This window comes from Phaenicophaeus curvirostris, chromosome 14 (assembly GCF_032191515.1).
Source record: "Phaenicophaeus curvirostris isolate KB17595 chromosome 14, BPBGC_Pcur_1.0, whole genome shotgun sequence".
NCBI lineage: Eukaryota > Metazoa > Chordata > Aves > Cuculiformes > Cuculidae > Phaenicophaeus > Phaenicophaeus curvirostris.
The window spans coordinates 5,309,218-5,323,368 of record NC_091405.1 but is presented as its reverse complement, the minus strand read 5'-3'; the positions used below and the strand labels follow the sequence as shown (position 1 = coordinate 5,323,368).

The following is a 14,151-nucleotide window of genomic DNA, read 5'->3' as shown; positions in this document are numbered from 1 at the left end:
GAACTGAGGCATTTTCCCATACTGAGTTCTGAAGTTAAACTCGTGTGTATCTCTGAGTATCATCTGCTGGTTATTTCTTTGTATCAATACTCCAGGTTCAACTCCAGTTTGAAATTCGGTGGTAGCGTGGTGTGGGCTGTTTAGGGGAACTGGATAGCAGTGGTGTCAGTGAACCGATTTCAGTGCCATCTGCTGCATTTGAGCTGCAACTGCCACTAACTGTCAGTACAGTGACACACGTGCACATGGCATAGAAAATACTGATAAAATCAGTGATGGGGCTTGATATTCCAGTCAAAATGAAAAGAATTGCGGTGAATATCTAGGGAGACTGTCTCTGCAAAAGAAGAAAGGCATGAAGAGAGTTGGTGTGTGCTATGTAAAGACAGGAAGCCCTTGTTTATGTCTTGTATATGTTGAGATGACATTCCTTGTGTTGACAAGGACAGCACTGACCATTGTTGCTGCTTGCTCTCTGCGTTCGTGCATTCACCCGAGAAGTGACTGTGTGGGCTCCAATGCAGTTGCCCAGTGTCCAGCACAGAATCATAGAATCACTAGGTTGGAAAAGACCCCCAGGATCATCGAGTCCAACCATCCCCATCAATCACTAAACCATGTCCCTCAGCACCTCATCCACCTGTCTTTTAAACACCTCCAGGGAAAGTAACTCAACCCCCTCCCTGGGCAGCCTGTTCCAGTGCCCAATGACTCTGTGAAATTTTTTTTCCTGATGTCCAGCCTGAACCTCCCTTAGTGGAGCTTGAGGCCATTCCCTCTTGTCCTGTCCCCTGTCACTGGGGAGAAGAGGCCAGCTCCCTCCTCTCTACAACTCCTTTTGGCTAGTTGTAGAGAGCAATGAGGTCTCCCCTCTGCCTTCTTTTCTGAGGGGAGAGGGTAGGGGAGCCATGGCAGGGGAACCATCTCAAGCTGTGGAGTTGGTGAGACTGTGGTGCTGGTGGAACACCAAGAGCCTTGTTTCCCTGGATGCTGCTGGTTCTGTGGGGTTTAGTTTAAGTTCCAAGGGAAGCAGGGAGAGGGCAGCTGGACAAGTGAGGTTCTTGTGTGTTGGTGATTGCTTCTCAGGGTGCAGATTCTTCCTGCTTCACTGGAACCTTCCAAAAGTGTATGCACATCGGCTGTGAAGTGACTATTATCAAAACAATAAATTTCAAGTATGGAGCGATCGCATATTCAGTGAAAAGCACTAGGGAAATGCATTATTTAACACACTGCCTTGTGATGGTGTTTAGTCTGGAGCTAAATGCAGCCTCAGTTGTAATTATATATGTGCTTTACCGGTGAGGCTCCCATAAAAGGATTTCAAAGCCATGCTGAGGACAGTGTTATTACACTGATATTCTATTACTTTCAAAATCATTTTGTTTCTGACAATATGAACTGACAACAAAATGAAAATGTGTCCCACCCACTTAGAGGTTTTTGTACATGTTCTTTCTTTCTTTTCCCTTTAGCTGCCCCATGTGAGAGACTTGGTGTAGATCTTAAACTGAGCAGAAACCAATATCCAGCTGCATTTAAATGACTGCAGACGTAAGCCTGTAGGGCAGGAGCTCCGGGATGAGGGAGAGTAAAGAAGGGCATTCCTTTTATTGATGGAAAGGGATTAGTGTTGCTGTGAAGACGTTGTTTGCAGAGTGCATCTTTTCTGAAGCAGCTTTTAGGTGGGCTGTACATGACCTTGGATTTGGGAACTGCATGGTGCTTCCCTAGAGCATCTTGTAATCTGTGTGGATGAAATGGGTGTGAGGGAGAGGGAAACCCAGGGAAACTGGGCATGTCACTGCTGTTATCTATATGGGCTTGCTCATGACTTTAAAAGCTTACACAAGGTGCAGTAAAAGCACACCTTTATGCCTGACATTTAGTGTTTCAAATTTTACTACATAAAGACAGCCAAGCCAGGTTAATTCACTCAGAAATTCTTATCAAAGTGATCAGTTGATGAAAATTATCTTCCTGACATTGAGTGGAATTAATATCTAATGCAAAAAACCCCCTAATGTAACGAGACACAAGACAATGTAAAGCTGTCATGCTGTTTTGCTAAGTTAAGAAAAAGTCGAGTGATCCAACCTTATTTATTCCTTAGAGAAATACAGGCCTACAATCATCACCTATGTTTTAGAGTGCCTTATTGAAAAAGAAACAATTAGTTGAGCAAATAATCCACAATTATTTGACAGATCTTTGAGCTGTTACATGAAAACCACGATTGCTCCTAAGAAAAATCAGGATCCTAGGAAAGCTGTAGCTAGAGATGGGATTAAGCAAAATGTCTCAATATTTAAACATGGTATTAGCGACTGAGAACAAATACCACACGACTGGTAATAACCTTTGTACAGAAATGGCATAGATCATGTCTTGCCATTGCAGATGAGTCAGTCTGAACCTGAAAGCTGATTGACACTGATTGGGTCTGTGCTTCGCTGGTCAAATCTGTGCTGTGATGCTCTGTCTTTTACAGAAGGAACTGCTGTCACCAGCATTTGTGAATTTTATATAGACAAAGTGGGCTTGATTTCCCTCTAGGCTGTACTGCCCGATCTTTAGGGGAAGAAGTCTCTCTCTCTCTCTCTCTCTCTCATTAGAATGAAGTTGAGTGGTAGAAAACCAAGACAGATAAGGGTTTATGAATTTAGATAGGAACCTCATGGTGTTATTTGTAAAGGCACAGGGAAGTGTGGTTGAGAATTGTTTTTGTGGGTAAAGATGTAACAAGTAGAAGGGTTTGGGAAAAAGTGGAAAAGGTTTTGTTTGGAAAAGGTGGGGGTTTAAGGGAGGAGAAATGTATGTGGGAGGGCAGATGGAGGGAACAGTCCCTGGTTTGGGAAGGCTGGATGAAGGGAAAACAAACTTGATGCTAAGCAAGTCCAAACTGTGTTTGAAGAAGAGAGGCCTCTCATTCTTTGTTTGGTCTCCTACTATCCAATGTCAGGCCTGGCAACAAGTTTTCTCTAGGCAGCCCCGACTCACACTTGTCTTAGTCCTTCCCATGGCTGTTTCTGTAGAGATATCTAGCGGGTATTTCGCTGCTCAGACTTCTTGGTTGGGGAAGTGTTGCAGCTCTTTATTCCCTAGCAGAGAAGAGTTACTTGGGTGCAGTGCAGTCACGTGCTCAGCACTCAGTGAACCCTTCAGTTTCCTCAGATAAATGAGATATGTGGAAAAGATATGCTGAGTTTAGATTGAGGGAAGCTCCCTCTAAGCTGAATCTGAAAATTGTAACTAACTGCGAATGGCAGAAAAGGCAGTTGTGCTCTCTGGAGATAAGGGCAACTGATAGGTGGAACATCAGAAAAGAACTACTAAAATGAGTGCATGGGAAGGAATAAGATTGACTGCTGTAATGTTTGCTGTGTTGCAAACCTGCTATTGCATTTTGAACTGTTCCCATTACAGCAAACCGTTATTGAAAGGACTTCAACAGCTTTGCCTAGTAGAGCAGCACATAGTAGTATCACTGTAATTAAGCTTCCACCAGCATTTCTGTGATAAACATATCTTCAGGGTCCTATTACCCAGCTTTGCAATCTTTACTTGGTGCTTGCAATATACCAGGCTGTGTTTTAACATTTGTCCAAAGATTATAATGTGAAACTGTGCTCTTCTAGCCTCGTTCAGATCAGGGGTGCTTGGAGCAATCTTTATGTCCCACACTTCTATGGACAATGTTGGCTCTTCACTGTCCTGCCTGTGGAGAAATGGGCAGCTGAACACGTGGGTACAGTGAAATCACAGTGTTTGTGTGCTGTAAAAGCCTTGTCCCTGCATGCTGAAAGCAGTTGTGCAGTGCTCAGAGGAGGGCAGGAAAATCACAGTGGACTGACAGTCACAGTCTGATTCTTATTTAATCTCCTCTGTCTGAGGAGGAATGTAATCAGCGCCAGTCGCTTTCTCTCCATATGCAGTACTGGAAAGTCTGTCAGGGTGAAGAGAGCCCAAGAGCCGCTGAGCGTGCATTAGCACATGTGGGTGGGCAGAAGCTTAGGTCGGCACTGAAAGCACTTCATCTGATAAGGGACCTAGAGGAGATTGCTAGTTCATTTCGGTGAGAGGAAGAGAAAGGCTCAGTAAACTTCAATTTCTGCGCACACTGTGTGTTTAACAATGACTCAGGCAGGCATCCTCTTTATGAATGTTCTGGCTTTTCAGAAAGCAAAGAAGCCTCAGGTAAACTAGCTTCTAAAGGCAGCACATTACCAATACTCTTGTGCCCAGGACGTGAGTACAAGGATGCTTTCCTGGGCCATTGAAGGTGCTTACTGTTTTGTGCTGTTTCTCAGAATTGATGGAAGTACAGCTCAGATTTCTTTGATGCTCTCAGCTTAACTACCCTGGAGTTTACTCTCTCCCATTTCCTTTGGAATTAATATATTATAGATACTTCAGAGTCCCAACATCAATAAGTAAAGTAGACTGTCCATTCAGCATTTTTGCTAGACATAAGTCCAGAGACTTAAATTAAAGTCTGTAGCAATTCTGGACTAAAATGTTCTCATTACTGGGTTTCATATGAATGCTAGTGTGTAAAGGCCTCTCCTTTTCTACCAAAAAGTAAATGTTTTGAGACATTGCCTGGTAATACTGCCTGCTGTCAGCAAGCCTCTGAGCCGAGTACCCTGCAAACAGTGCCCTACTGTGTGTTAGGGACGTGTCGTGCTGATCCTTTTTAGCAGCTTATGCAGCCACAGCTCTCATCACTTCAGTGGCGACTGGAAGTAGGTCCTGTTTATAGTGATGCGATGCTGGGCACCTTTGAGGAGCATCAAAATAAAATGCACTGCATAAACACAGTGTAGAACCTTGGTTGTAAGTGTTACTTTTTGTTCTCTGCCTAACTGAAGTCCAGCTTAGCTCCATTTGAAGTGTGCCAGCTCTGAAGTTTAAATTCTGCATGTGAATGCTGCTGAGGCTGATCCCTTGGATGTTAGACCCAACAGCTGCTCTCATGGCAATGGAACATTGTCCAACTCTGCTGTTCTTTGGGGTCTCCAGAGCTGGCCTGGGATGGGCTTTCTGTGGCCAAAGGAAAGGTTAACTAGAGGTGAGAGTCTTTCATGAGTCCTTTCCTGTACTGTAAAGGATTTGAACCAGGGGGACTCTGAACTTGATGACTAACACATCAGAGGTGGATAGAAATTAAGAAAACTGATCTTGGAGCTATGCAAACAAACAAGATGAGTGTTGCTTATTTGTTGTGGTCTAAAATGGGATAATTTGGGAAGCTGCAATAAAGGCTTGATGTTAGTAGTGTGAATGGCTAAAATAAACATGTTTCTTAGAGGAAGAATTGAAGTAATGAAAGGCACTGAAACTTGAGTCACTTGACTAATTGTAAGTCTTTTACCATCCCACATGGAGCCACATGAGGTACTCTGGTCATACATTTAGCATCTCATAAAAATGATGCTTTATTTTCTGCATGCAATCAATACTCTTTGTGGCTATGCCATGGATTTTAAATGCCCAGCATGGTAATTTTAACTTCCATATAGGTACACGACTACCTTGCTCTAACTGTCTGTCTTATTAACTGCGTAACCCATTGCTCTTGTTCACAGAGGCCTGTGAAATACAGGCTCTGCTCAGGTTTTATGCTACAGATTCTCTTTTAACCACAATGGGAATAATCCTGTATCCATCCTGCTGAGCTGTAAATACCTGCAGGGGAGGGTGTTTTAATTGTAAATGTTCATAGATCTTTTGCAAAAATCTCTTCTGACTGGAAGTGTGCTGTAAAATAATGAATAGTATTGAAGCTTAAAATGCATGATCATTGGAGAATGTTACTTATTCAGAATGTTTTATGCATGTTAACTAACCCTTGTGACGATGTGGGGAAGTGTGTATGTATGGTGGCTACAGTGCTGGAGTATTTAGCAATGACATCTGGGAATTCAGCATCCATGTGGATGGCTCTAACCCGACTGAGTGGTGCAAAGGGGAGTTTCGTAGTCTCCCCAGCTGTGTGTTATGTATTTGTATAATCCCTCTCCATCCTCCCTGCTGTTCGAACAGTAATTCCTCAGCCGGGAAGCCACCTACTCTGCTGTACACAAGGCATGGTAAATCGCAGCAGCAGCCTCATGGACACTAGTGCTGGCCCCTCTGGGAAGGGGGGGAAATTAAAAATATAGGAATTAAGGAGCAATTGAGGTGGGATTGGCAAGGTGGTGGCTGCTGTCAAGTCCTTTGTCATAGTGCTGCTGATATTGATTGTTTAGGTTCTCAAAGAGGTCTGTGCATTCCAGCTGGGTCATTGTGCCTGTTCTTAAGGGAAGCTGGCTCTGCTGAGGCTCTCAGACACTGTGGTGCCAGTGTGGTCCCCCCCAGCTTGCGTGGGTTTGTGTGGTGGTAGGGGTGACAGGATAAAAGGAGCAGCAGGGGTTTTGCAGGACAGAGGGCACATGGCAGCTGCTGCTGTACAGGCAGACAAAGAGCAAGGCTGAAGCTGCCTGGGAGAGTAAGACAGGAGCAGTGGGAGAGGTGGTGGACTGAGAAGCAGCTGCAGAGGGCGGCTGGCGGAGGTGCAGCACGTTGCCAGTGTGCATGACGACTTGTACTGCTGTAAACATAGATCATAGCTTTAGCCCTGGGAAATACTACAAATAGATTTTGAACTGGCATAGGTGTTTGCTCCTGGTCTTTGTGACTGACTAGCTTGACTTCATCCTGAAGATCTGCTGACAGCATTGGTTTGGGTTCCCAAGGTAGAGACTGCCCCTCCGGCCATCCTGCACACTGGGATTTGCTGGGCTGGCAGGTCAGCAGTTACAGCAATCTGTCTGGGAGAGGAGAGAGGATGAAGGCCGCTTAAATTAGCGATTACAAATACTGAATTAAATCCACTTGCAGGGAGTCACTGACTCATGAAGCCATTAACCTGCAATTGTGTGATGTGATTTCTGTGAATACACAGAAAAGAAAGAGGAGGCTGAGGGGAGACCTCGTTGCTCTCTACAACTCCCTGAAAGGAGGTTGTGGAGAGGAGGGAGCTGGGCTCTTCTCCCAAGTGACAGGGGACAGGACGAGAGGGAATGGCCTCAAGCTCCGCCAGGGGAGGTTCAGGCTGGACATTAGGAAAAAATTTTTCACAGAAAAGGTCATTGGGCACTGGCAGAGGCTGCCCAGGGAGGGGGTTGAGTCACCTTCCCTGGAGGTGTTTAAGGGACGGGAGGACGAGGCGCTGAGGGACATGGTTTAGTGTTTGATGGGAATGGTTGGACTCGATGATCCAGTGGGTCTCTTCCAACCTGACGATTCTATGATTCTATGATCTGAATAAACGCGACATCCAGAGCCTGTATCCTTTCCCCAGAGCTATTCCCCTGCCCTTAGTGCCCTTAACTCACGCCGGAATGAGCTCCCTGTTTTTTCCTGATAAACCCAGGCTCTGCAGCCGTTCTGGCTTCTGAGAGGGACTGGGTGCGTTTGTGAAGACAGCGTTAAAGCATGAAACTGGCTGAACGATGTGGGGTCATAGAATCATAGAATCGCCAGGTTGGAAAAGACCCATCGGATCATCAAGTCCAACTATTCCCATCAATCACTAAACCACGTCCCTCAGCACTTCATCTATCTGTCTTTTAAACCCCTCCAGGGAAGGTGACTCAACCCCCTCCCTGGGCAGCCTCTGCCAGTGCCCAGTGACCCTTTCCGTGAAAATTTTTTCCTAATGTCCAGCCTGAACCTCTCCTGGTGCAGCTTGAGGCCATTCCCTCTCGCCCTGTCGGCGTTTGGCGGAGCAGCAGGAGGTGTCGGTGCGGCGGGTGGCGAGCGCAGCGCTGGGATCGGTCGCCACCCGGCGGTGTTCGCTGGCCAGGGCAGCGGGGCCCGCGTTCCTCGCTCCTCCCGGCCCGCTGCCTCTCGCACAGCCGTGCTGGCTGCGCCAAGGCCTGCTGCCGCTTTCGGCTTTTGGGCATTTTAGGTTTTCTTTTTAAACAGGGAGAGGAGAGCATGGACAGCTGTTCAGAAAGGGTGTTTTTACAACACGGAGTTTGGACTCACGTTTCGGTCTGTTTTCTCTGCACGGCCCCAGTTGCATCAAAGGTGTTTGTAGTGGTTGGACATGCATGAAATCATAGAATCATGGAATGGTTTGAGTTGGAAGGGACCTCAAAGCCCATCCAGTCCCACCCCCTGCCGCGGGCAGGGACACCTCCCACTGGATCAGGGGCTCCAAGCCCCATCCAACCTGGCCTTGAACCCCTCCAGGGATGGGGCAGCCACCACTGCTCTGGGCAGCCTGGGCCAGGGCCTCCCCACCTGCACAGGAAAACATTCATTCCTAACATCTCATCTCAACCTCCCCTCTTTCAGCTCAAAACCGTTGCCCCTTGTCCTACCCCTGCACGCCCTGATCCAGAGCCCCTCCCCAGCTTTCCTGTAGGTCCCCTTTAAGCACTGGAATATCTGGGGCGCAGGAGGTTTTCTGCGGGTTGGAGCAGCAGATACTGTGTGGTTCCTCCTTTAGAACCTTTCCATTTGAGAATGTGCTGGTTTGTAGAGGGCATAGCAGGTCAGGCTGTGAGCTCGACCAGGCTGCCAGAAGAGCTCCTTGAACCGTTAGCAGCCCAGATGTTCCTGACTTTCCTAAGAACCTGATCTGGCTTGGGGTTTTTTCAGATGTGTTTCCCTGTTAAACTCTGCCTTGTTTTGGTAACTGCATTTCAGAGTGCTGCCTTTCAGGTAGAGGTTCCTTTTCAGTGAGGAATGGAAGAATCACAGAGATTTTTGTTTAGCCTGGAGAAGAGGAGGCTGAGGGGAGACCTCATTGCTCTCTACAACTACCTAAAAGGAGGTTGTGGAGAGGAGGGAGCTGGGCTCTTCTCCCAAGTGACAGAATCACACAGAATCACAGAATAACCAGGTTGGAAGAGACCCACCGAATCACCGAGTCCAACCGTTCCTACCAAACACTAAACCATATCCCTCAGCACCTCGTCCACCAGAGGGAATGGCCTCAAGCTCCACCAGAGGAGGTTTAGGCTGAACATTAGGAAAAAATTTTTCACAGAAAGGGTCATTGGGCACTGGAACAGCTGCCCAGGGAGGGGATTGATTCACCTTCCCTGGAGGTGTTTAAGGGACAGGTGGACGAGGCGCTGAGGGGCATGGTTTAGTGTTTGATAGGAATGATTGGACTCGATGATCTGGTGGGTCTTTTCCAACCTGGTGATTCTATGATTCTATGATTTTTGATTGATTTTGGCATTGATGAAGGGGTTACTAGGATGAATTAAGAAAGCCTTGCGGGAAAGCAGGTGGGGACAACCTCTTTGTGAAACAAGTGGAAGGAAACACTGTTTTTCCCTTTTCTTTCATGTTCAGGCAGGAACAAACTCAGGAAACTGAGAGAGGCCACCGACCCATGGTTTTTTATTGCTCATAAGAGTGTTGCTGGTTTTGTTTTCTTTTCCTTTTGCTGTTTTAGTTTCTGTTATGGTTTTTCTATGGTCTTGATTTAGGCTAAGTCATCCACTTTGATCTGATGAGACTCTTACTCAGTTCCTGGTTAGACTTGATGACTTGTGCTACAGTAAAATTGTGGTAGTTTCTTAAACAAGAATGATACCACCTTGGTGATCTCTTTCATTTCAGGAAGCATGGGAAGGTAAAAGCACAAGAGTTTTATTTCTTACTCCCTCAAGCTTGAAACAATTATGAAAAAAAGTAGGAATGGAGGTTAGGTTAGGAAAGATAGCAATTATTCTTTTTTTCTGTCCTAGCCCCACCTGAATAGAATGGAAATAAACGTAACAGCTATATAGGGTGCTGTATCTGCGTGTTTGCTACCACCGTGAACATTTCCCCCACGTGATGTGTGTCTAGGAGTGAAAACATTTGAAATAAATGTCTATGGGTGGAACTGTTCTACCAGCTCTTTGCTCCCCTGACCCATCTGGGAAGTGTAGCAGTGTGCCAGGTGCTACTATTGGAACAGCTTTTTCCTGGGTTTTGATTGGCATCATGGATCCTGATCCCAAGTTTTTATTTATAAAAATTTCTAATGGGGTGGGAGTAAAAACCTTTATTAAATGGCATGAACTTCCATATCTGAATGTAATAAAGCAATATTTTATAGGGTTTTTTTAGGGATGAGAGTTGAAAATTCTTATTAGTTAAACAAATAATGAAAACCTTTGTGAGAATCTCTGCTACAAGTTACAAGGAGCTGTTTAATCAAATTCTTTCTATGGAAAAATGCATTTCATTATAACGTAATTAGCACATCTATTGTGTTTTTAATACAACTTGTGCTAAAGTGTGCTTGATCTGGAGTTTGCCCATGGCAATTAGCAGTGAAGGAATTGAACTTTTTTGCCTTATTCCAGGCTTTGTAAATTCTAAGTGCCATATCTGCGAAAAATTGAGGTAATTTTTTAAAACACTAGAATAATCTTAGGAATATATTGGGGTAGTGTCTATTAGTAGTGAGAAGAAATGGTAAAAACTGTTCTATCTAACCTTGCAAATTTAGGAATAATTTTTCCTTGCTGTTAGCGTGCACTGCTCTGTCATGTCCTACCTGAATCCTGGGCTGTGAGGAAGCAGGAGCTTTCTATGTACTGGGAAGTGATGCTGCTCGCCTGTGTCTGTAGCTCGGATCGGAGGAGAATACAGCAACCTGGGGCTGAGTTGTGCTAGGGATGACGCCTTCTTTCTACCAAGGTGATGCAGGCAGCTCACCTGAATGTGGGATTCCCTCGCAGGAGGGGCACACGCTGACCCACTGAACTTTCTGTTCTGCCGTCTGTTCCTTACCATGCGAGAGGGGGGCTTTTCAAGCAGGAAAAAAGGGCAGGGTCCCAGTAAACACGGTGGTTCCGAATCACCCTGGTGGCTGGCTGCTACATATCAAGCGTCTGCTCAGTAGCAGAGTGTCTCCCGTGGCTCTGGCAGGTGTGAGTCCTCCAAAGTCAGAGGGCTCAGCGGTACCAGCTCCTGGAACCAGACTGTGCTGCTGGAGTTTTTCCCTTCTTGCTCCAGGAGCTTTACTGACAACTTTCCAGGGAGTGGGAGAAAACTGCTTTTATGGGAAGTCCTCTGGTGACTTCGTGTCTCATCTGAGTTTGCATGGAGTATAGCTACCCGTGTTTTTTATGGTTGAGTTCACTGTGGTACAAAGCCTGGTATTGTCTGCTGTGTGAAACCCATTAACACACAGAAAATCCAGATTTGAGATTAGCTTTTATGTAGTAAAAAAAAAAATACAGTACAGGAATATAAAAAGAAACTATCCAGTGCAAACATCTTTATACAGTGGAAATTAATACAGTATTCCTTAAAACAGCTTTATAAAACAGGCTTAAAAATAGCGATTACAGGTAATACGATCTGGATGATTCTTACCAAAGTACTTTACTTACTACTCTAAATAATTTCCTAACTAACTTTACCTGTCAATAGCCTCTACTGACAATAGCCTCTAGTTACTGGTGAAAACTTTATATTGTGAGTATTATTAGTCAGCATTCTTTACAATATACCAGCATGTGGAACCTCAATAGCACACGCTAATGACTGGACTAAGCAAAACAGGAGGGAATGAACACATTATAAATAAAACTAAGGTCGTCATCCTTAAATGTCCTCCTTTTATAAAGGACACGATCCAAAGCTGATTTGACCAATAGTCAGAATTCTACTTAGTTTTCCTTTAGCTCATATTTGATAATTGAAGTAATTTCATTATTGATGATAAGAGGCTTTAGTGTCCAGCTAAGTGTTGTATTGGACAACTTTTCACAGCACTGAGGACTAGTGTGAGACAACATTATAGTGTGTTGCTATTCCCTGCCAAGAAAGCATTTGGGGGAAAGGGAGCGTAAATTAGAGATGACATGAATTAAGTGGAAAGCAAATTTGTGAGGTTCCACTCTACTGGTTTAGAAAAAAAAAAAAAAAGATTTAGTGTTATTTGGTTAGCTACCAAATTTAAATAATCAACTCAACTAAACTAATACATACAGCTCCAGCACAGATTCTGCAAAATTGAGTGTCTGTGTTGTGGGGCTCTGTTCCTGCTTAAGGCAACAGCAATTTGCGCTGCCAGAAGCCAGAGACAGCCCATTGTCCTAAGAGACCCGCTTTTTACAAGATGTATTTGGCTGGGTAACTCCCTGCATGAGAAGTTTCATTCTGTTCATTCTGTGGCTTTTCACAGGCGAGAAACTGAACACACGCTTACCAGGGACATGGTAGTTGCAGTGCCAAAACCTTACTTATATTTGTGGTTCTTTTATGCAGACAAACGTGTAGGTGTATAGCATTCTGGTTTGGAAGGCTACATTATTTTCCTAGGTGGAAAATATCCGTTTTACAGTACCTGCTTAGAAAAAAATCAAAACAGTTTCACAGTAATGAGGCCCTTCACTTGTTTGTCCCTGAAAAAATGCCATTGCTTTAATAATGTTGAATAAAAACCCTATTCAACCTCTTTAGAAATCTAGAGAGATTTACAGTATTGGAATCTTAACGTTCCTCTGATCTCCACATTTCCTGCCCTGCAGGATATGTTCCATTGAGTAACACTGCAATCCTATTTACAGAAAGAAGAAACGATTTTGCTGCTAGCTAGAGCGAATTCTAGCGTGCCAGAAAGGTGCTTGAAATCATCACCAGGCTGTTAGAACTGACAGATGAAACCAGATTGTGCATCTAAAAATCCTGTCTAATTTTGTCTTTAGTAAGACATATCTGGAGCAGAAAATGATAAAGCAAGAATAATTAATAGATTGGAAAGAAGGAAAAATCTTGCCTCTTTTTGAAAGTGATGGAGTAATTTCTAATACTAAGTGATAGGCCATATGTTTCTCCTTTCCTCGGCTGGGTAAGCATAAGCGTGGAACATCAATAAAGATGTTACAGCAGGGCCAGGCAATCCAGCCGGCTAGAGGTACAGGAGGTTATTCAAAATATTCCCTCCCAATGCCCCCAGACTTCTCTTTTCCAGTGTGGATGATCCCAGGATCATGACCCTGAATATGTGTTTATGAAAACAGTATAGGAGGAGAGGAATGAAGGAGCAACTGGGGACAAACTGCTGTTTAAGGAGAAGTGTCTGGATAGGGAAAGGGATTGTGTCCTAGAAGACTCGAGCAGATCTTCTAGCAGCAGTTTTGTGGAAAGAATGGAATGTTAGCAAGGATTGCAGTGCTGACAGAAGCTTGTGTTTCTTTTAAACCCTACTGCTGCCAGGTTTGTTTCATGTCTGTTTGAAATCCTACTGCGGCTTGGGTGAAGAGCTGTGAGTTCTTCCATGGCCATGGGCAGGCTTGTGATGTCTGTCTGTAGCAGGAGGGAGAAAATTCATGGCTTACTTGAACTTAATACACAAAATCTTCATTTGGTTCTGATCCATACAACTCAGCTAACATCTTAAACCTTGGTCCCCAGTCATTTAGAAAGTCATAATCAATATCTGAGTCTGAAGAGCCTGATCCCAAAGAGCTGAGAGATTCTGCGATGGACTCGGCACCTTCATAGCCGTAAATGTGAAGTGTGTCATATGGCAGCAAATCCCTGTCATTGTCGGCTTCATCCTTCTTAACCTCAATCATCATTTCCATTTCTCCAGCACCAGAAGTTATATTTGCAGGAGGCTTTTGGACTTGTGCGTATGGAGAGGGAGCTGCTTCTGCCTTTATACCATTCTTGCGGACAGAGTTGAGTACGGACACATCATAGCTGGTCGTGTCCATTTCGCCACCACCTTCTTCATCATAAGTGACAAGCTGCTCGTGAATCTCTGCCACGTTCCTCCCAAGACCGCTCAAATCCTTCTTGTGTCTCTTTCTTAGAAGAATTAGCAATGCAATTACTGCAAAGAGAACTTAGATGAGCATGTGTAAATAGAGAAGTAAGGAAGTAAAACAAACGGCATTTCAGATGTGTAACGCAGTCTGAAGTGGGCTTTTTCTAGAGGGAAATCACAAATACAAATAGTTGGTTCCTTGAACCAACTACTGCTTTGAACTGGTAAATCTTTTAATATCATGCATCAAATGCTATTTTTTGGCAATTGTGAAGGAGGCCTCTTCTCAAGCGAGAAGAATGTTGCCCCTTCTGATGGGTTCCAAATGCAGCAAACAGGTACTGGTCTGCTCATTTGTTACAGTTTTA

General features: G+C 44.6%; 1 protein-coding gene across 2 annotated transcripts in view; it reads right to left on the bottom strand.

Annotated features, from left to right (window-relative positions):
* Positions 1–11,204: 11,204 nt before the first annotated feature.
* Positions 11,205–14,151, bottom strand: part of CDH5 (cadherin 5) — a 28,378-nt gene continuing 25,431 nt past the window's right edge. Inside the window, exon 12 of one of the 2 annotated variants that reach the window (XM_069868790.1) lies at positions 11,205–13,861. In XM_069868790.1, coding sequence (XP_069724891.1) covers positions 13,356–13,861 — 506 coding nt within the window. In that variant the 3' untranslated portion in view covers positions 11,205–13,355. The remainder of the gene's footprint in view (positions 13,862–14,151) is intronic. The other variant, XM_069868792.1, reaches the window with a different exon arrangement.